The sequence below is a fragment of the Salmo salar genome, chromosome ssa28 (assembly GCF_905237065.1).
Source record: "Salmo salar chromosome ssa28, Ssal_v3.1, whole genome shotgun sequence".
NCBI classification, from domain to species: domain Eukaryota; kingdom Metazoa; phylum Chordata; class Actinopteri; order Salmoniformes; family Salmonidae; genus Salmo; species Salmo salar.
Window position 1 is genome coordinate 20,130,590 of NC_059469.1, and position 23,466 is coordinate 20,154,055.

Sequence of the window (23,466 nt, forward strand, 5' to 3'; positions counted from 1 at the left end):
TTAGAGTTTGTATATCGACATTTTCCATTTTGCAACAAGGAAAACAATGGACATGATAAATAAATCAGAAGACAAGATAAATCAAACCGGTAAGAATGGTTTATCAGGGTTTTGATGATGTGACTCCAGGCCTACCAATGGGATTGGAGAGAAGAAGCTCCACAGTGTTAACCTGGAGAGCCCAGAGGTTACGGTCATCCCAGACAGCACTACGGAGTCTGACTACCAGTCCACAGTCAGCGACTCCGACTCAGATGGGCCCATCCTCTACCGAGACGAAGACGAGGATGAGGAGGACGAGTATACCACAAGTAAGGAATCCGTCGCAGATATAGAAGCTTAAAGCTCATTGTACTCTAGCCTTTTTAGTCAGTCCGCATGTGTTAAATATCTGTCTGTCCAGCCTTTGCAACAAATTAGTCCGTAGCCACTCGTGCACCAGAAACAAGGACTAGAAACAAGAACAACAAAAAAGGACTACAAACAAAGACTAGAAAGAAGGACTAGAAACAATGAAAACAACCTTGATAACAATCTCACTTATTGTGTTTCCACACTCTTTATTGGTGGTTTTATATGTACTTCTTGACTTATATTTTATATTTACTGCACAGCACACATTCCTATAATGCCGTACTCTTGTCCTCTGACTCAGCCCATTTTAAGACTCTCTAGGGGCAGCCTGCATGGCGTAGGCTGGGGGAAGGGGCTAGCTAGATTTTCAGGATTATTATTGGTTTTGTAGGCTCCCTAGCCAGTAAGATTCGCCGCAGGGACACCCTGGCCATCAAACTGGGCAACCGGCCCAGCAAGCGAGAGCTGGAGGAGAAGAACATCCTGCCTCGCACCTCTGAGACCGAGAGGCAGGAACTCCGGCAACAGATTCACTCCAAGCTAGTGAGGTACAGAGTACACCCATGGAGTCATATAGACACACACACGCCTACACATGCATTGTGTGTATTTAAGATCGTATTTCATCTGAAATAACTGTTCTGGTGTGAGATTTCCGAAAACTTGGTAGCACTAAAATCCTCTTTCATCTAAGGGACTTAAGATGATCTTAGTGCTACAAAGCTTTTGGGGAACTCACCCCTGTTCCCAAATCACTGAGGTATTGTCTCGTTTCATTCTCCCTCTGTCCCTCACAGACGACTTAGTCAGAGGCCCAGCACTGAGGAACTGGAGCAGAGGAACATTCTGAAACGTGAGTGACGACAGACAGATGCCACCACAGACAGACAGCACCACATTGGCCCCAGTCAGACAACCCCTTAGTACTGTACAAGACATTTCCTCCACACAAGGTCTGTTTGTCTTCTGGCTTTGGTCATGTGTGTTTTTCAGATTATATACTGAACAAAAATATAAACGCAACAGTCAAATCTTTTAAATTGTTATTTGAGTTACAGTTCATATAAGAAAATCAGTCAATTTAAATGTAAAAAATTAGGCCCTAATCTATGGATTTCACATGACTTGGAATACAGGTATACATCTGTTGGTCACCGATACCTTTAAAAAAACAGATAGGGGCGTGGATCAGAAAACTAGTCAGTATCTGGTGTGACCATAATTTGCCTCATGCAGGGCGAAACATCTCCTTCGCATAGTTGATCAGGCTGTTGATTGTGGCCTGTGGAATGTTGTCCCACTCCTCTTCAATGGCTGTGCGAAGTTTCTGGATATTGGCAGGAACTGGAACACGCTGTCGTACACGTCGATCCAGAGCATCCCAAACATGCTCAATGGGTGACATGTCTGGTGAGTATGCAGGCCATGGAAGAACTGGGACATTTTCAGCTTTCAAGAATTGTGTACAGATCCTTGCGACATGGGGCTGTGGATTATAATGCTGAAACATGAGGTGATGGTGGCGGATGAATGGCACGACAATGGACCTCCAGGATCTCGTCACGGTATCTCTGTGCATTCAAATTTCCATCGATTTAAAATGTAATTGTGTTTGTTGTCTGTAGTTTATGCCTACCCATACCATAACCCCACCGCCACCATGGGCCACTTTTTTCACAACATTGACATTAGAAAACCACTCGCCCACAAGACGCCATACACGTGGTCTGCGGTTCTCTAAAACAACGTTGGAGGCAGCTTATGGTAGAGAAATGAACATTCAATTATCTGGCAACAGCTCTGGTGGACATTCCTGCATGCAAATTGCACACTCCCTCAACTTGAGACATCTGTGGCATTGTGTAGTGTGACAAAGATGCATATTTTAGAGTGGCCTTTTATTGTCCCCAGCACAAGGTGCACCGGTGTCATGATCATGCTGTTTAATCAGATTCTTGATATGCCACACCTGTCAGGGGGATGGATTATCTTGGCAGAGACCAACACTTTATATGTTGCGTTTATTTTTGTTCAGTGTAGATAGTTCAGTTCCACATGACCTAAAAAGCTGATGACTTTATCCCATTCAGTCAAAGGTTGATGCTAGACTAGTTACGTTTTCATAAGGAGACGGTGTATGTGAATAAATTAGTCCCGCTGGAATCCAAGACAAAGGTGAAGTTGTTCTCCTGGCCTGGACAGCTGTGCATCAAGGTCTAATGGTGCATTGATGTGGGGGGAGGCCAGTTATCGACTGATGGCTCATCTACTTGCCCAGTTTATTGGTTAGGAAATCAATTTTGTGAAACACATTACGCCAGATTGAGCATGACCAGTGAACATTAACATTTTTAAGAGGATAACATCTTGAGCTCTTATCGTGCCAGACAATGTTTTACATTTTTGGGTCAGAGAAGGTCAGGATAAAAGTCAATAGGAATGTGTTATTTATGTTTACCTGGTCATTCTCTCTATCGCCTAGAAGCTAACTTTGTTCTAAGCAAATCAAACTTAATCTAAAGTGCATCGGGACACACTTTACAGGCAAATCTAAGGACTACCATTTGATCAACAGGCTTAAAACATGTTCCTGTAATACAGTCAATGCTCACGTGGAGATTTCCTGTCTATTAAACAGGAAGCAGTGAAAGAAGGGGCCATTTTGTTGTTGTAATGCAGTAAACACCCCAGCAAGATTATTTATGAGATCTTTGTGGTAGAATCATAATACATGAGGCTGAGAGGGAGAGGGCAGTTAACTGCCTGTTGCCTTATTGAAAGCAGATGGCAAAGGTTGCACGCCTCCCAGGGACTCTATGCACATCTGTCACACACTCAACAACTACCTGTTGAAGAATATAACACAGGTCTACACTGCTCTGGTTTAAAGAGTTGACTATGTATGGTTAAGAAAGTACGACTCCAAATTAAAGTTTGTCAGATGTTTTCAGACCTCAAAAGCAGACTAATGTTGAGATAAGTCCATGTTCCAGGCCATCTGTTTTGTAGATGCAGCCATATGGCACGTTCCAAAATCAATGGGAAGGATAAGCACTGTATCATTTCCAGACTTTCCATTAACCACATTGCTTAATTGACAATCACTATATTGGTCAGTGAAGTACCACCTTAGCCTACTTACAACTTCTTTTTAATTTCACTGCAGAGACGAATGAAGCTGATAAACATGAAGCCATACAAGAGATTAAAAGGAGACTCTCCCGAAAGGTACTGTCATTTATACTTTATTTAGGCACACCAATACTAGGCTTGCTGAATGTCTGCATCTCATTAGACATATAATTCATATAATGACTCGTGTTGATACAGGGCATTCGGAAAGTATTCAGGCCCCTTGATTTTTTTCCACATTTTGTTACGTTACAGCCTTATTCTAAAATGGATTCAATTGTTTTTTTTGCTCCTCATCAATCTACACACAATACCCCATAATGACAAAGACAACAACGTTTTACATTTTTGCACATTAATAAATAAATAAAATAATAATAATAATGAAATGTCACATTTACAAAAGTATTCAGACCCTTTACTCAGTACTTTTTTGAAGCACCTTTGGCAGCGATTACAGCCTTGAGTCTTCATGGGTATGACGCTTGGCACAACCTGAATTTGGGGAGTTTCTCCCATTCTTCACTGCAGATCCTCTCAAGCTCGGTCAGGTTGGATGGGGAGTGTCGCTGCACAGCTATTTTCAGGTCTCTCCAGAGATGTTCGGGCTCTTGCTGAGCCACTCAAGGACATTCAGAGACTTGTCCCGAAGCCACTCCTGCGTTGTCTTGGCTATGTGCTTAGGGTCGCTGTCCTGTTGGAAGGTGAACCTTGGCCCATGTCTGAGGTCCTGAGCGCTCTGGAGCAGGTTTTCATCAAGAGTCTCTCTGTACTTTGCTCCGTTAATCTTTCCATCTATCCTGACTAGTCTTCCCGTCTCTGCCGCTGAAAAACATCCCCACATCATGATGCTGCCACCACCATGCTTCACCGTAGATGACAATGACCGTAGAACTCTTTGGCATTCAGGCCAAAGAGTTCAATCTTGGTTTCATCAAACCAGAGAATCTTGTTTCTCATGGTCTGAGAGTCTTTAGGTGACTTTTGGCAAACTCCAAGCGGGCAGTCATACACTTTTTACTGAGGAGTGGCTTCCGTCTGGCCACACTACCATAAAGGCCTAATTGGTGGAGTGCTGCAGAGATGGTTGTCCTTCTGGAAGATTCTCTAATCTTCGCAGAGGAACTCTGGAGCCATGTCAGAGTGACCATTGGGTTCTTGGTCAACTCCCTGACCAAGGCCCTTCTCCCCCGATTGCTCAGTTTGGCCGGGCGGCCAGCTCTAGGAAGAGTCTTGGTGGTGGGAAACTTCTTCCATTTAAGAATTATGGACACCACTGTGTTCTTGGGGACCCAATTGTTTTGGTACCCTTCCCCAGATCTGTGCCTCGACACAATCCTGTCTCAGAGCTCTACGGACAATTCCTTCGACCTCATGGCTTGGTTTTTGCTCTGACATGAACTGTCAACTGTGGGACCTTTTTATATACAGTTGAAGTTTACATATACCTTAGTCAAATACGTTTAAACTCAGTTTTTTCACAATTCCTGACATTTAATCCTAGTAAAAATTCCCTGTTTTAGGTCAGTTAGGATCACCACTTTTATTTCAGGAATGTGAAATGTCAGAATAATAGTAGAGAGAAGGATTTATTTCAGCTTTATATTTCTTTCGTCACATTCCCAGTGGGTCAGAAGTTTACATGCACTCAATTAGTATTTAGTAGCATTGCCTTTAAATTGTTTAACTTGGGTCAAACTTTTCGGGTATGCTTCCACAAGCTTCCCACAATAAGTTGAGTGAATTTTGGCCCATTCCTCCTGACAGAGCTGGTGTAACTGAGTCAGGTTTGTAGGCCTCCTTGCTCGCACACGCTTTTTCAGTTCTGCCCACAAATCTTCTATGGGATTGAGGTCAGGGCTTTGTGATGGCCACTGCAATACCTTGGCTTTGTTGTCCTTATGCCATTTTGCCACAACTTTGGAAGTATGCTTGTGGTCATTGTCCATTTGGAAGACCCATTTGCAATCAAGCTTTAACTTCCTGACTGATGTCTTGATGTTGCTTCAATATATCCATGTAATTTTCCTGCCTCATGATGCCATCTATTTTGTGAAATGCACCAGTCCCTCCTGCAGCAAAGCACCCCGACAACATGATGCTGCCACCCCTGTGCTTCACGGTTGGGATGGTGTTCTTCAGCTTGCAAGCCTCCCCCTTTTTTCTCCAAACATAACAATGGTCATTATGGCCAAATAGTTATATTTTTGTTTCAACAGACCAGAGGACATTTCTCCAAAAAGTACCATCTTTGACCCCATGTGCAGTTGCAAACCGTAGTCTGGCTTTTTTATGTCGGTTTTGGAGCAGTGGCTTCTTCCTTGCTGAGCGGCCTTTCAGGTTATGTCGATATAGGACTCTTTCACTGTGGATATAGATACTTTTGTATCGGTTTCCTCCAGCATCTTCACAAGATCCTTTGCTGTTGTTCTGGGATTGATTTGCACTTTTCGCACTAAAGTACGTTCATCTCTAGGAGACAGAACGCGTCTCCTTCCTGAGCTGTATGACGACTGCGTGGTCCCATGGTGTTTGTAGTAGCGTACTATTGTTTGTACAGATGAATGTGGTACCTTCAGGCGTTTTGGAAATTGCTCCCAAGGATGAACCAGACTTGTGGAGGTCTACAGTTTTTTTTTCTTAAGTCTTGGCTGATTTCTTTTGATTTTCCCATGATGTCAAGCAAAGAGGCACTGGGTTTGAAGGTAAGCCTTGAAATACATCCACAGGTACACCTCCAATTGACTCAAATGATGTCAGTTAGCCTATCAGAAGCTTCTAAAGCCATGACATAATTTTATGGAATTTTCCAAGCTGTTTGAAGGCACAGTTAACTTAGTGGATGTAAACTTCTGACCCACTGGAATTGTGAAACAGTGAATTATAAGTGAAATAATCTTTCTGTAAACAATTGTTGGAAAAATTACTTGTGTCCTAACCGACTTGTCAAAACTATAGTTTGTTAACAAGAAATTTGTGGAGTGGTTGAAAAACGAGTTTTAATGACTCCAACCTAAGTGTATGTAAACTTCCAACTTTAACTGCTGACAGGTGTGTGCCTTTCCAAATCATGTTCAATCAAATGAATTTACCACATCTCAAGGATGATCAATGGAAACAGGATGCGCCTGAGCTCAATTTCAAGTCGCAGAGCAAAGGGTCTGAATACTTTTGTAAGTAAGGTATTTCTGTTTATTCGTTTTTATAAATGTGCAAACATTTCTAAAAACCTGTTTTCACTTTGTCATTATAAGGTATTGTGTGTAGATTGGGGGGGGGGAATTATTTAATCAGTTGTAGAACAAGGCTGTAATGTAACAAAATGTGGAAAAAGTCAATGAGTCTGAATACTTTCCGAATGCACTGTATATTTGGTAGACAGATCCATCTGGTGGACACAGCTGGAACTGAAATAACTGGAACCAAACACATGTCAATCTCATGTCGACTGAATATATGGACTGAACTCAATATAATGAATTACCAAACAATGTCTTGATTTCTGAATTTCCAAACACATTTCTAACTCATTTGTTCCTTGTCAATTAGTTGACTTTTTTTTAGTTTTTCGACAATGTAAAATTCAGCAACTGTAGGGCATTCCAACTCCGTGTGAGCAGCATGCCTCAAAGTGTAGCATCAGGCTGCTTGAAATTCCTCAGATTGCTCGCCCCCAGTGGTGGTAGGGAGGGAAAAGGGGATTGGCCAGGGTTAGGCCAACGAGGCTTGACCTCAGCTATATTGAGAATGGCACCGTGGAAGGAGTTCAACTTTTCCCACAACTCTCTATCCATCTTCTCCCGGGCCCCAAATGTTTTATCTACAAGTCCCAATTTACAGTTGTCAATCACTGGTTACTTTGTGTGTGTGTGTGTGTGTGTGTGTGTGTGTGTGTGTGTGTGTGTGTGTGTGTGTGTAGCTGAGTGTGAGGCCCACAGTAGCAGAGCTGGTGGCTCGGCGGATTCTGCGCTTCAATGAGTATGTGGAGTGCACAGATGCTAAGGACTATGACCGCCGTGCAGACAAACCCTGGACCAGGCTCACTCCAGCTGACAAAGTGGGTCCCAGACTCCTACTGTATAATGTTATTGCAAGAGAACCTAAAATACATGACATTCATAATGTGATTAAATACTTGGAATAAGACAGGTTATAAAAAGGTGTAATTAAAAACCGTTTTGTTAGAATTTTATTCCTCATGCATACCACATACTGGCCAGCAACTGAACCATACTCTAAATACATTATTCACAAATAATAATAATGATTTATCATTTAAAGCTGCAATATGTAACTTTTTGGGCAACCTGACCAAATTCACATAGAAATGTGAGTTATAGATATGTCATTCTCATTGAAAGTGATGTTCTATGTGCGCTATTTCTATGTTTCCCATTCTTAACTTTTGATTTTGCACCTTTTACTTTCAGTTTTGTACACTAGCTTCAAACAGCTGAAAATACAATATTTTGGGTTATTGAAAATATATCTCACAGTGGTTTAGATAGTACAATGATTCTCTACACTGCATTTCTTGTTTTGTCACAAACTGAAGTTAGGCAAATTATTCTAATTTTAGCCACCATGAAATGGTGGCGCGATTTCTGCATATTGCATCTTTAATCTTCAGTTATATGAAACATGTTTACCTGTCTGAAAGTATTGATGTTCTGACATTTTTTCTTTGTAAATGAAGACTTTGATCTTGAATGTTTATATTCCCTCAGGCTGCTATCCGTAAAGAACTGAATGAGTTCAAAAGCAAAGAGATGGAAGTTCATGAAGAGAGCAAGCAATTCACCAGGTAATGACAACTTCGACCTTATTGACCCCCAGCCATTATACTACATTATGTTATGAGTCATACAAGATAATAAACTGCTGTTTGATTTAGCCCTAGTATGCAGTGTACTATAATAGGTAGACTGCCGTTCTGAACCAACAGCATCTGTTTTCCCTGTGCCTTGGCAGGTTCCATCGGCCCTGAGGTGTCTATTTCTCCAGTGGGGGTCCTGGTCAGCTGCCGGCCCTGCCTGAGGGCTCTTTCTTCCCGCTGCCCTCTGTCCCGCTGTGGGCTTCACCGAAGCCGGGAGCCTAGATGCCCCTAGGCACGGACACATGGACAATGTCCCCTGGGGCAAACCGGTCTCCAGCTATAGAGATCAATGACATTGGGCCACACCTGGTTACACAGACCAGACTGAGCTTTAGTGTTGTGTGGAAAGATACAGAGAGAGCGAGAGGCCAATATCCATCCAGAGAATGTGAATGGGCCGAGCCCATGCCCATTCACCGTCTTTGCACACCATGAAGAAAAAAACTGTTGCACTTTGTAACACAGCGCTGATTGAATTACCCACATACTGTACCTGTTGGCTTCCCCTAACGCCCCCTAACAAGCTTTGACCAAGTCCCTGTGGAAGGGAAATGGTTTTGCAACTATGGCGATGTTGTAGGTTAGGCAAGTCCAGCCAAGGGTAACGGTAATCAAATCAATACAGCATAAACGGTGCAATTAAATGCTTACTTGCGAGCTTCCTCAACAGTGCAATGAAAAATATAAACAAATCAAAAAGTTAAACACATAGTCGTAAGCTTAATGTAATGTAAGTGCATGGAAAGGAGTGTTTAAGAAAGAATGGTCACTTTTACTGCCATTTGGTTTTGATGGTGGAAATGAAGGTGTTTTAGGTCTTGTTTTAAGGGGTGATTGTTCATGCTGATCTTAAGGTGGCTGGGACTACATGAATTGTGCCTAGATACTAAGCATTATGTATCATTACTATATGTGTCATGCTTTTTGGAACTGTAAGTTACCATTATTGAGCATATCTTTATGGGGACAGAGAAGAGTGGACCCTTTTGATTGGTGTAGGCAATACTATGCAAATTCCCCTCTATCTGCAAGTCATCCAGTGAGTTTCCAAATTTAGAGCAAGTTCAGACACAATTGGTCTGCTTTTGATTGGTTGAGCTGTTCGTAATGGATGGTCTGTGTAGTTTGAAAGGATGTGGTAAATGTTAGCATTTTACAGACCCTTTTTTCCTGATCATAAAATGTCTTTTGTAAAGCATTTCTTTGACATTTCTGTGATCAGGTGTACCAATCCATCAGAATGTATATTCATTTCAGACTGCTAAGGGCAGGTGTAGAATATGGGAGGAGAACCACAGTATTCATGTCCATTTCTTTCTCGTTCTATAGATTTTTTTGTAAGAAAATGTATATCTGATGCATGATCACAACATTACTGCCAATTACCTGATAGATTTTTACACTGATGTGATGAACAGGACAAATTTCGTAGTTTCTTTTTAACCCCCCCCCCCCCCCCATCTCGATTGATGGCGCTATGTGCTGTTCATATGTGAGTACTGTATCTTTGAATTATGTCATGTACATAATAGTAATGTATATGCAGTTATTGTCACTCCCATATTTATCATGCATATAGGTCTATATGTGCATCATATGCCTCTAAATGTCTTTATTTTTCAGTTGTTGATCACGTAACTGTGGATACCATTTATGCGAAACATCAACGGTGTATGCTCAGGAGGAAGATGCCATAACCCTTCAGTATTAGCTACATAGACTGAAAGTGACCCCATGGCCACTGAATTGATGTCACATGTTGACTTAGACATCCATTAGGATGTCATGTATATGTATGAAAATACACACTGTATGTCTCACCGTCATTGTGTATTGGTTTTTATGAGATACCTTTTTTCGTACTGCTTCTGTGATCATTGTGCACAATGGCTTTAAAGTGGCCCGGATCCAAATGTTGTAGAAGTGTGTTTGTGTTGAAAATCATCTGTGCAGTGGAAAGTAATGTCTGCCTGGCCTGAGCCCACCGTGCAGTCAACTGTGAAGCCATTGAGTGGGTCAATTAAAAGCTGAGCAGGAGGGGGTGCGCTCGTTCTCAGTGGCATGTTGTCTTTCTATCTGGTCCTTGGCCATTGATCCCAGTGGAGAAGGGATAGTCCAAAGCACCTCTGTGGACCTAGGCAGCATCAAGTGCCAAAAGTAAAATGTTCAGTCTCTTAGAAGGGTCAAACTTACAGGCAGGACTGCACACTTGAGACCACACGTCTCAAGTAATATTCTTTGTCATATTTTGAAGCAGTGTATCTCTGTGCTGGAAATATATGTAGCTAATATGTGTGTGGAAGATACTTTATGTGAATGTCTATTGGAGTGGAATGGGTTACTTTTAAGCTGTTTGTTTGACACCTGCTAAACACACAGATGGTTTAAAAGTTTCTTAAATGTCTTAACATTTTACTAGAAGTAAGACAGATGCAGTATGTCAATTTGTATAACTTTCCATTGGGTTACATCAACACAACTCACATGGATGGGGGTTTATTGGTTTCAGTTTGTAGGTTAATGTAGGAGTTGCAGTCAAACCGACATTGCTTGTCAGTGGAGGCTGCTGAGGGGAGAACGGCTCATAATAATGGCAGGAATGGAATGGCATCAAACACCTAGAAACCATGTGTTTGATGTACTTGATACCATTCCCGATTCCGCTCCCATCGTTACCTTCTCGTGCCACCAACCTCCTACTTACATCTGTGCACATATTTGTGATATTGGCCATTGGTTTCACAGGCTCAGCAATATGACATGACATCATCATACGGTACACAGCGAGGCGACTTCCTGTTTACAGCCATGAACAACAACGGAGTGTGTGAGCTTGTTTTGCACAGCCAGGGGACGCCGAACCATGTAACCAAAGGCAGAGTTTGCTGTTGTAATCAATTGCTGTAGAGTCGGGGGCGGCAAATGTTGGTCACTAACTAAAACACGACAGATAAGGACTAATTGTAAGACAGATCAAAAAAGCAAGACTTGTTTCTCAGACAGCACCATGACACTGTTCCATTTGTCTCTGATTCAAATGGCTATTAACGTTTGTTAATCTGAAGTGCTAACTCCGCCCACCCGGGCAACAGCCAAGGGACCGGGCCTTGCAAAACAAGCTCGCTCGATTATAAATCTGCCAAAAATTACTTCTATTGGCTGTTTCCAAATTGTGTCCTCCTTTGCAGCATGTCTACACTGGGAAGAGCCAATAGTAGTAATACGTGGGACTTATATAGCGCTTTACAATTGTAGAAACTAAAACAATGCCAGACTAACAACAGGAAGAAACATGAAACAAAGAGAAGGGGGTAGGGCTTGAAGGTAGGAAAATAATGGGGCGGCTAAGGTAGATCAATCTGTCACTAGCCCTGTTTATACCTGGTGCTAACGTGTCCTTTGTCCTAATCTTGCCCACATTCTGATTGTGCCCATATATTTAGACAGGTGTAGACAATTTAAAAGACTTATTGTGATCAGATCTTATAAGTGTAAACTGACAGGATCAGCACAATATCTGGATGAAAGACGCATGTAAGAACTAGGTATAAACAGGGCTAGTGATGAGTATATTTGGGGGATCTCGTCCTTTGAAAAAGGAGTGGCAGACTTGGCAGATTCGTCATTGACATCTTTAAGCAGCAAGTTGCCTAGTTATTAAAGGTTAAATAAAAAAATATAGAAAGTTGCCCCGCTGTGTGGGATGATGTCATACTGATGAGTACGCTGTAATCAATGGAGCAGTCTAGCCAGTAAGGGACACAACATTCATATTGTACACCCTCACCTTGAAAGAGTGAAACTCTTTCTAATAACTCTCCCATCAAATCTTTTTTGATCAAAACCACTTAATAACCTTTATTGTCCGAGGCGCCACTTCCACATTGTATACCCTCACCTTGAAATATTGAAACTCAAAACAGCGTAGCCTTCTATCATCAGAGGCGCTAGGCCTGTAATAGAAGATTTAAATGATATTTACAGTGTTTTTCTCACATCTTGTTTACTCCCCTGCTCCTGAAATGTCCACAATTTCTTCAGGTGGAGATCAAGTGAAATGAAATATATTTTTTAAAATGGTGTCCTGGCTTGATAATTTGATGTATTGTAAGAATTATTTCACAACTATAGAAAGTTTTAATTGACCTCCTAGACCTAGACTATGCATTGACCTTGACGTTGTTTAGTGTTTCGTGGTCATTTAACGCTCTTCTAATCATATCTGGAACACAGTGTAGCTACTATTATAACTTAGAATTATATATCATAGACCTAGGGTTGCAAAATTCTGGTAACTTTCCCAAAAATCTCAGGTTTTATAGAAACTCTGGTTGGAGTATTCCGGATTTTCTGGTATACAGTCCACATACGTCGACTAATAGTTATACAAATGCAATGCGGCCCACTCTAATTGAAGTTGATAAAGCCAGGTGTTACATCCATGTTCCAATTGTCTCAAGGCTTAAAAATCCTTCTTTAACCTGTCTCCTCCCCTTCATCTACACTGACTGAATTGGATTTAACAAGTTACATCAATAAGGGATCATAGCTTTCACCTGGTCAGTCTATGTCATTGAAAGAGCAGGTGCTCCTAATGTTTTGGACAATCAGTGTACACACCAATGTATGACAAATCCCTCAGGACTGCCATGAAGATAATTTGTGCTTTCCAATTACCAATTGACCTTTATAATTAAATGAACGACTGCAATGAAGTGAAATGAATCAAATGGAAAAATACATCATTTAAGGAGAAATTAAAATCAATAGACACAAATCATACTTGAGTATTAATAGATGTTGTTGGTAGCAATGTAATTTCAGACCAGGATAGCTGAACCTATTGTATGGGTTGTGATATACTGCTCTGAACAGGTTGCAAATGGCTTTTACGCTAAATCAAGTATTGTTCCCCTACTAAATACCACTATACAAGTTTAAGTTACTGTATTGTGGCAGGTAAATGCTTTTTAAAGGTTGCTAAATGAACCACATGTCCTCTTTGTGCTCCTCGCAGACGGCATGTCACTTTAATTGGTCACAGACTGCACCAAAGTACATTAAAGGATAAATTGATAACCCAATTTTTCACAGCTCATCTGCCATACCAGCCTGCCAGCTATCTGTAGAGGCTTCGGCAGCATGTGTGTAATGAAAGTGCCTCTGTGAACGGGTTAAGGGAAGCGGCTCATCCTAGCTAAGGCTCTGTCTAAATGATGACACGGTCGCTCAATCTGCCCTCAGTCTGTCTTGTAGATGTCATGCACCTGGAAAATGTGATTTCACTAGCAGGATGACTTTCCCCATCTGGTACACTGCCTAGGTTTATATTCCATCTTGATCTATAAATAATTCACAAAAGGCAGTGTTCGATCTGTTTTTTTCTCCCAGATGGATGTTCCTCTTTGTGAACCTGGGATTTATCCATTTGAATGTTTTCTATTACTTCCTAATGAGTTTAGAGAACAGAGAGATACAGTGAGATTAAAGTGCTTCTTGTGTTGCTCTGAATCCACGATGTGGCAGAGGTTGAAAAGCCATAACACAAATTTTCTCAACAACAGGTTATTGTCAATAATATCAAAGGCTGCACTGAAATCAAACAGTACAGCTCCCTAAATCTTCTTATAAATTTCTTTCAAGCAATCATCGGTCATTTATGTCATTGATGAACATAAGCATGCTGAAAGTCTGTTAATTTATTTACAGAGAAATAGCATTGCATTTGTTCAACAACAAAAAAATCCAACAGTTTGCTAAGAGCTGGCAGCTAGCTGATAGGTCTGCTCTTAGAACCAGTAAAGGCCTCTTCTTGGGTAGCGGAATGACTTTGGCTTCTCTCCAGCCCTGAGGACAAAGACTTTCCTCTAGGCTCAGATTAAAGATAATTATGACAGATAGGAGTGGCTATAATGTCAGCTACCATCCACAGTAGCTTTCCATCTAAGTTGTCAATGCCAGGAGGTTCGTCATTATTGATCGATAAATACGTTTTCTACCTCTCCCAAACTAACTTTACATAATTCTAACTTGCAATGCTTTTCGGCAGTATTAGTAAAAATGTGATCAATACATGTGCAAGATCTTGTTCCTGTAATGTTTGTAAACACCCTGCTAGGTTGATTATTAACCTGAACCAGATTACAGGCACTTGATTACAGGCAGGTTGATGAAAACCAGTCAATATTCAGGTCCCCAAAATAGTAGAACTCTGGGTTTACATCACTTACACTATTAAGCATTTCACACATATTATTTAGATACTGACTGTTATCACTTGGTGCCTAAAGCAACACCCCAAAAGAAAAGGCTTTAGATGTGCCAGGTGAACCTGTAACCACAACACTTCAATAACACTTTACATAAGATTTTCTCTAAGCATTAGGGATATGGCTCTGAATATATACAGCAACACCTCCCCCATACAGATTCCCGTTTATTCTACAGATTTTATAACCTTGTATTGCTACTGCTGTATCATCAAATGAAAGAAATTGCTAATATATGAATGTTATCTGATGTTAGAAATAAGATTCATGAAATCAATCATTTGCTAAGGCTAAATATATTAATATGGGCTATTTTCAGGCCTTTTCTGGGTAGCTTATCAGAGATAGACATATGGAAAAGGGCGAACAAAGCAAAAAAAAAATATATACATTCAGCAGTCCATAATCAGTTAGTGTGTGTGTGTGTGTGTGCGCACGCTGCGGGGTTGAACCAACGAACCCATAGGCTTGGCTCTCATCCCTTCCAGGCTTTTGAGAGGGAGGGTGGAAAATGAGAGGATGTAAGCAATGTCCCAACTCGTTCACCCAATATGGATGAAAATACCTTCACATTAAAGCTGACAGTCTACACTTTAACCTCATAGTCATTGTATCTTTTCAAATCCAAAGTGCTGGAGTACAGAGCCAAAACAACCAAAAATGTGTCATGGTCCCAATACTTTTGGAGCTCACTGTATCTAAAGAAATATATGAAAGTAAATATCTGAGCCAGCACAATACGGTTCAGATGTGGTTTGAACACATTATTACACTACTATATTACTACTCTACCGTAACATATCTACAATACAAAATCAATAATACAGCAAAATAACCATTTTTTTGTGTGTAGATTGCAGGTGTTAGCATGTGTTTGCAAAGCTGTGTGTGTGTGCATGTCTCTTCACAGTCTGTTCCATAACATGTAGTTTTATCTTTTTTTAAATTCGATTTTACTGCTTGACTGAGTTACTTGATGTGGAATAGAGCTCCATCTAGTCATCATTTAGAAATGTATCTTGTCCCACCCTTTAAAGAACTCATAAGTATTTGGACAAATTCACTTAGTGTATTAAAGAAGTCAAAAGTTTAGTCCCACATTCCTTGCACACACTGACTACAGGCTTGTGACTATACAAATGAGTTGGTAGGGTCACACAAGCTTGATTTTGTTTTATTTATTTTTATTTCACCTTTATTTAACCAGGTAGGCTACTTATTTCCCTCATTAAAATGCAAATCAATTTATAACATTTTTGACATGCGTTTTTCTGGATATTTTTGTTGTTATTCTGTCTCTCACTGTTCAAATAAACCTACCATTAAAATTATAGACTGATCCTTTCTTTGTCAGTGGACAAACGTACAAAATCAGCAGGGGATCAAATACTTATTTCCCCCACTGTAGGTCTGTAGCAGTTTGGGTCTAGAGTATCACCCCCTTTGAAGAGGGGGATGACCGTGGCAGCTTTCCAATCTTTGGGAATCACAGACGATATGAAAGAGAGATTGAACAGGCTAGTAATAGGGGTTGCAACAATTTCGGCAGATAATTTTAGAAAGTGAGGGTCCAGATTGTCTAGCCCGGCTGATTTGTAGGGGTCCAGATTTTGCAGCTCTTTCAGAACATCAGCTATCTGGATTTGGGTGAAGGAGAAATGGTGGGGGCTTTGGCGGGTTGCTGTGGAGGGTGCCGGGCAGTTGACCGGGGTAGGGGTAGCCAGGTGGAAAGCATGGCCAGCCGTAGAGAAATGCTTATTGAAATTCTCAATTATAGTGGATTTATCGGTGGTAACAGTGTTTCCTAGCCTCAGAGCAGTGGGCAGCTGGGAGGAGGTGCTCTTATTCTCCATGGACTTTACAGTGTCCCAGAACCTTTTTGAGTTTGTGCTACAGGATGCACATTTCTGTTTGAAAATGCTAGCCTTAGCTTTCCTTACTGCCTGTGTATATTTGTTCCTAACTTCCCTGAAAAGTTGCATATCACGGGGGCTATTCGATGCTAATGCAGAATGCCACAGGATGTTTTTGTGCTGGTCAAGGGCAGACAGGTCTGGAGTGAACCAAGGACTATATCTATTCCTAGTTCTGCATTTTTTGAATGGGGCATGCTTATTTAAGATGGTGAGGAAGGCACTTTTAAAGAATAGCCAGGCATCATCTACTGATGGGATGAGGTCAATATCATTCCAGGATACCCCGGCCAGGTCGATTAGAAAGGCCTGCTCGCAGAAGTGTTTTAGGGAGCGTTTGACAGTGATGAGGGGTGGTCGTTTGGTCGCAGACCCATTACGGATGCAGGCAATGAGGCAGTGATCACTGAGATCTTGATTGAAAACAGCAGAGGTAGTCATTGATGTCGTCATTGTGTATAAGGAATATGGGACCAAATACAAAAAATGTGTCCAAATACTTCAACTGGAGGGGACAACTAGATACATAAAGTACTTTCATTTCTACATCCTGTACTGACATCCTGTACTGTCACCTCATATGAAACATAAATCTCAAATCTAAAATACTGGATTATAGAGCCACATTTTGAATATTAGCATCACTGTCCAAATACATGTGGGGGTGATGTATTCGCATTCCATTACTTGATACAGTACATTCAGAAAGTATTCAGACCCATTGACTTTTTCCACATTTGGTTACATTACAGCCTTATTCTAAAATGTATTAAATTGTTTTTTCCCCCTCATTAATCTACACACAATAACCCATAATTACAAAGCAAAAACTGTTTAACATAAATGTTCAGATCCTTTGCTCAGTACTTTGTTGAAGCACCTTTGGCCGTGATTAGAGCCTTGAGTTTTCTTGGGTAAATGCTACAAGCTTGGCACACCTGTATTTGGGGAGTTTCTCCCATTCCTTTCTGCAGATCCTCTCAAGCTCTGTCAGGTTGGAGGGGAGCATAGCTGCACAGCTATTTTCAGGTCTCTCCAGAGATGTTTGATCAGGTTCAAGTCCAGGCTCTGGCTGGGCCACTCAAGCACATTCAGAGACTTGTCCCGAAGCCACTCCTGCGTTGTCTTGGCTGTGTGCTTAGGGTTGTTGTCCTGTTGGAAGGTGTCTGAGGTCCTGAGCAGGTTTTAATCAAGGATCTCTCTGTACTTTGCTCAATCCTGACTAGTCTTCCAGTCCCTGCTGCTGAAAAACATCCCCACAGCATGATGCTGGCAGGTTTCCTCCAGACATGATGCTTGGCATTGGCTTTGGGACAAGTCAATTGTAAATAAGAATGTGTTCTTATCTGACTTGCCTAGTTAAATAAAGGTTTAATAAAAAATATATATAAAAAGGCGCCAACAGCCCAAGTGCTGAAAAAAAGGTGTTTGCGAGGAATGTCCAGAATATTTGTGTCTCATTCGTTAAACCGGTGAAGACAGTTGTGACTGGATTGATGATGGATCTAATATCCCTAGCAAATTGATGTTGATCATCTGTGGTAGTCTGCTTGATTTACAGCAGGGTGTCTTTAGATTTAACAGAGAAAGCATCAAGGTAATGAGTTCATGTCTTCATATGTTTTGGGTAGAGCCACACCTGTTTTGCATGTTGTTTTGGCATTAATGTGTAACATATCAGTTTGCAAACAATGTAAAAAAACAACAGAGTTAATAAAGCCGCATACAAACATGGTTTCTTTTTTGCTTTCTTGAGTAAGGCAGCTCCAAAATGCAGGTGTGTCAGCCTAGCTCAGTGCTTTCTGTGGTGGTGGAGCGGCCGGTGGAATATACGGAGTGTAGGGGTTGGTAATGTTCTCTAGTTGCGCCGTGATTGGCTCAGTGTTCTGTCACTCATGGGGAGACTACGTCACTGCAAAATCTACAGGTAGAGTTTGAAAATTCAATCCCCTTGGGTGCTGCCATAGAGTTAGTACATTACAAGTGCCCATCCAAGAAGGCTCAAGGTCATTGTCCACAGATAAAATGACGTCAAATCACGTTATATCTACCATAGCTTTGATTGGACTGATCATGTCAACATCATACTTTCAAAATCTTAGCTAGCAATCTAGGCAAGCAGTCATCATGAATCACATCGACAATCTACTGGCAAATCCTTTTCAATCATATGAAGAGAAATTATAGATAAAAAGTATCAGTGGTCAGCCATTGGACATAAACTTTACACAATTTGGAAATCGCAAATTCAACAATGAGTGGTTTGGAAGAAATCAGTGGCTAACTGCAAGCATTGCAAAGCAAATCACTAGCCTGCTATTCAGTGGAGTGGGTGTGTGGTCTAAGTCTGGGTTTAACCTGTTAGGGACAGACGTTCCGCTACCAATATCCAATGGTATAGCGTGGCGCGAATTACAAATACCTCAAAAATTCTAAAACTTCAATTTCTCAAACATATGACTATTTTACACCATTTTAAAGACAAGACTCTCCTTTATCTAACCACATTGTCCGATTTCAAAAAGGCTTTACAACGAAAGCAAAACATTAGATTATGTCAGGAGAGTACCCAGCCAGAAATAATCACACACCCATTTTTCAAGCTAGCATATATGTCACAAAAACCAAAACCACAGCTAAATGCAGCACTAACCTTTGATGATCTTCATCAGATGACACTCCTAGGACATTATGTTATACAATACATGCATGTTTTGTTCAATCAAGTTCATATTTCTATCAAAAACCAGCTTTTTACATTAGTATGTTTTGTTCAGAACTAGCATACCCACCGAAAACTACCGGTGAATTTACTAAATTACTCATGATAAACGTTCACAAAAAACATAAAATAATTTTAAGAATTATAGATACAGAACTCCTTTATGCAATCGCGGTGTCCGATTTTAAAATAGCTTTTCGGTGAAAGCACATTTTGCAATATTCTGAGTAGATAGCCCGGCCATCACGGCTGGCTATTTTGACACCCACCAAGTTTGGCACTCACCAAACTCAGATTTACTATAAGAAGAATTGGATTACCTTTGCTGTTCTTCGTCAGAATGCACTCCCAGGACTTCTACTTCAACACCCAATGTTGTTTTGGTTCCAAATAATCCATAGTTATATCCAAATAGCTCAGTTTTGTTAGTGCGTTCAAATCACTATCCGAAGGGTGACGCGCCGGCGTGTTTCGTGACAAAAAAAAAAGCAAAATATTCCATTACCGTACTTCGAAGCAGGTCAAACGCTGTTTAAAATCAATTTTTATGCAATTTTTCTCGTAAAATAGCGATAATATTCCAACCGGGAGACGTTGTATCCGTTCAAACACTGAAATAAGAAAATGGAGTCTTCACATGCACGCGCGCACCAGTGTCATTGTTCTCAGAAGTACCACTCTCCAAAACCCCTACTGTTTTTCGCCCAGAGACTGCAGAGTTATCATTCCACGTTCTGGCGCCTTCTGAGAGCCTATGGGAGCCTTAGAAAATGTCACGTTACAGCAGAGATCCTGTATTTTCGATAAAGAGGCTACAGAAGTCCAAGAAATGGTCAGACAGGGCACTTCCCATATAGAATCTTCTCAGGTTTTGGCCTGCCATTTGAGTTGTTGTACTCACAGACACCATTCAAACAGTTTTAGAAACTTTAGGGTGTTTTCTATCCAAATCTACTAATAATATGCACATTCTAGTTTCTGGGCAGGAGTAATAACCAGATTAAATCGGGTATGTTTTTTATCCAGTCGTGAAAATACTGCCCCCTATCCCTAACAGGTTTTAAGGGTCTCTTATCTATGATTAAAAGGATAAACATTCAACACCATGGGCAATAGCCATGCTGTCAATCAAGCATATCTTCTGCCGCCCTCAAAACAACTGGAAACTCAGAACTGGGAAATCGCAGACTTCAGTGAGTTCAAGACAACTGGGAACTCTAGGGGGGAAAAACGAGCTCCGACTGGGAAAATATGTTTTGAACGGTCATCCAACTCGGAATTCCAAGTCGAGAACTCCAACCTCAAGATTACTGACGTTATGATCAAACTTGTTTTTTTGCCCTTGTTCCCAGTTGTCTTGAATGCACCATAAATCCAGAGAATACCAGACTTTGATGACAAAATGTGCCCACAAGGAGGACTGCCACGCCACCTTCCTGTTCAAGTGAGCACAGCACAACAAAGTGAGTCCAAAAATGTATTGTATATTGCTGTATACATGACGTAATATGCCAGGGAGGTATGTATACTGTAGCTAAGAAAGTAATACTAAGTTTATGTAGTGTAGTAAGCTGTTAGTAGCCCATGTGCCTCACCCTAATCATTTGGTCCCTTTCCCCCTCATAATTTAGCCTACGGTTCTGACTTGGTTTACAGGAAAAAAACTGTAAGAACGGCCCATGTTCTGAATTCTGTCGCTGTACATTTCAAAAGTGCTGAACAAATAGTTATATTGACTACGTCCGTCCTAGATCGCTCATTAATGTCTTAATCGAAATTACAGACTGCCTCATCCGCTCGTCATCCACTTATGCCATAGTTTGTACATCTCAATTGTCAGTAGAAACCACATTTGTTTAAGCAAGTCAGCCATGTTTTTTTAAAAGGCAGTAAATGTAGCTGAATTAACTGTCTCACTGCCAGACAAGGCTCTGCTGATAGCCAGGTGTAGCAGTGGTAAGGATTTACTCCATTGTGCTGGAAAGAAATCTTTGCTGTTGGGACAGCTTTATGTAGGCCCTAACAGTTTGTGGGCACCGTTTGTCACCATTATAATGCAATTCATGTATTGTTTAGTGATGTGGCTTTGGTGGCATGCATTCAAAAAATGTGGGGGAGTTTGCCTCACCAAGATTTACATGGTAAAATCACCACTGTTCTGGATATAATGACAAATGACATAGCCTAGTGGGCTTCTTCATAATATGATCTGGTAATGAAACATGACAAATACATTTCGGTTTCCATGTTACACATCAAAGGGGTTTGTAGTAGCCAAATTTAATTTGAAGTTGAGAAATTCAAGTACTGGAATAGGCCTACCTTGAAATTCAGACATTTCCTCAATTTGGTGCTTGAAAACGTCCTTGTAATTATTCTAGCCAATGTCTAAGTTCTCCTGCACCCTTATAATTATCAGTAATTTCATTTTTGATCTGTTTTTGTGAGAGGTGGCCACTCGCTTGTTTCCCACCGCTTCAATTGACTGGTGTTGTTGCGCTAATCTGTTGTGGTCAAACCACGTGCGGTTATTACGCTGAACGACAGTCAGGTCAGACCCCGGTGAGGACGACGAGCACACACAGGAGCTTCACTTACATGGTTTCTGACAGTTCTGAAAGTTTGTATAGTCCTATGTTGTTGTAAGTGGAGTTACAGGCCAATATGCATTTTCCTTTAAGTACACATGTGGAACTGCATAAAAATCTATTTGATTTTTGTTTAAAAACATATCACATCCACAATGTCACACATTGGCCCCAATATTTATAGGAAGACCCATACAGTATGTATATACCTTAGAGACATAGGTACTGCAGGTAACAATGACTTTCAATACAGGACTAAGATTGAATCGTGCTACACCGGCTCCGACGCTTGCAAACTAGTACGGCTACAAAGGGAAGCACAGCCGCGAGCTTCCCAGTGACACGAGCTAAATAAATTCTATGCATGCTTCGAGGCAAGCAACACTGAAGCATGCGTAAGAGCATCAGCTGTTCCGGACGACTGTGTGATCACGTTCTCCGTAGCAGATGTCAGTAAGACCTTTAAACAGGTCAACATTCACAAGGCTACAGGACCAAACGGATTACCAGGATGTGTACTCCGAGCATGTGCTGACCAACTGGCAAGGGTCTTTACTGACATTTTCAACCTGTCCCTGATTGAGTCTGTAATACCAACATGTTTCAAGCAGACCATCATAGTCCCTGTGCCCAAGAACACTAAGGTAACCTGCCTGAATGACTACCGACCCGTAGAACTCACATCTGTAGCCATGAAGTGCTTTGAAAGGCTGGTCATGGCTCACATCAACACCATTATCCCAGAATCCCTAGACCCACTCCAATTTAAATACCGCCCCAAAAGATCCACAGATGATGCAATCTCTGTTGCACTCCACACTGCCCTTTCCCACCTGGACAAAAGGAACACCTATGTGAAAATGCTATTAATTGACTACAGCTCAGCGTTCAACACCATAATGCCCTCAAAGCTCATCACTAAGCTAAGGACCCTGCGACTAAACAACTCCTTCTGCAACTGGATCCTGGACTTCCTGGTGGTAAGGGTAGGTAACAACATCTGATCTTCAACACAGGGGCCCCTCAGGGGTGCATGCTCAGTCCGCTCCTGTAATCCATGTTCACTCATGACTGCATGGCCTGGCACGACTCCATCATTAAGTTTGCCTACCAGAACAGTGGTAGGCATGATCACCGACAACAAAGAGACAGCCTATAGGGGAGGTCGTCAAAGACCTGGCCGTGTGGTGCCAGGTTAACAACCTCTCCCTCAACATGATCAAGACAGAGATGATGATTGTGGACAACAAGAAAAGGAAGACTGAGCACGCCCCTATTCTCATCGATGGGGCTGTAGTGGAGCAGGTTGAGAGCTGCAAGTTCCTTGGTGTCCACATCACCAAACTTTCATGGTCCAAACACACCAAGACAGTTATGAAGAGGGCACGACAAAGCCTATTCCCTCTCAGGAGACTGAAAAGATTTGGCATGGGTCCTTAGATCCTCAAAAAGTTCCTCAGCTGCACCATCGAGAGCATCCTGACTGGTTGCATCACTGTATAACAACTGCTCGGCCTCCGACCGCAAGGCACTACAGAGGGTAGTACGTACGGCCCAGTACATCACTGGGGCCAAGCTTCCTGCCATTCAGTATTTTTTTACTTCTTAAAAC

At 41.4% G+C, this 23,466-nt stretch overlaps 1 protein-coding gene across 4 annotated transcripts in view; it reads left to right on the forward strand.

Moving 5' to 3' along the window:
- Positions 1-10,188, forward strand: part of phactr2 (phosphatase and actin regulator 2) — a 58,866-nt gene extending 48,678 nt beyond the window's left edge. For all 4 annotated transcript variants that reach the window (XM_014179907.2, XM_014179906.2, XM_014179908.2 and 1 more), the window contains 7 exons: positions 130-311; positions 746-902; positions 1,152-1,207; positions 3,521-3,582; positions 7,406-7,543; positions 8,214-8,290; positions 8,458-10,188. In XM_014179907.2, coding sequence (XP_014035382.1) covers positions 130-311; positions 746-902; positions 1,152-1,207; positions 3,521-3,582; positions 7,406-7,543; positions 8,214-8,290; positions 8,458-8,473 — 688 coding nt within the window. In that variant the 3' untranslated portion in view covers positions 8,474-10,188. The remainder of the gene's footprint in view (positions 1-129; positions 312-745; positions 903-1,151; positions 1,208-3,520; positions 3,583-7,405; positions 7,544-8,213; positions 8,291-8,457) is intronic.
- The last annotated feature ends 13,278 nt before the right edge of the window (positions 10,189-23,466 follow it).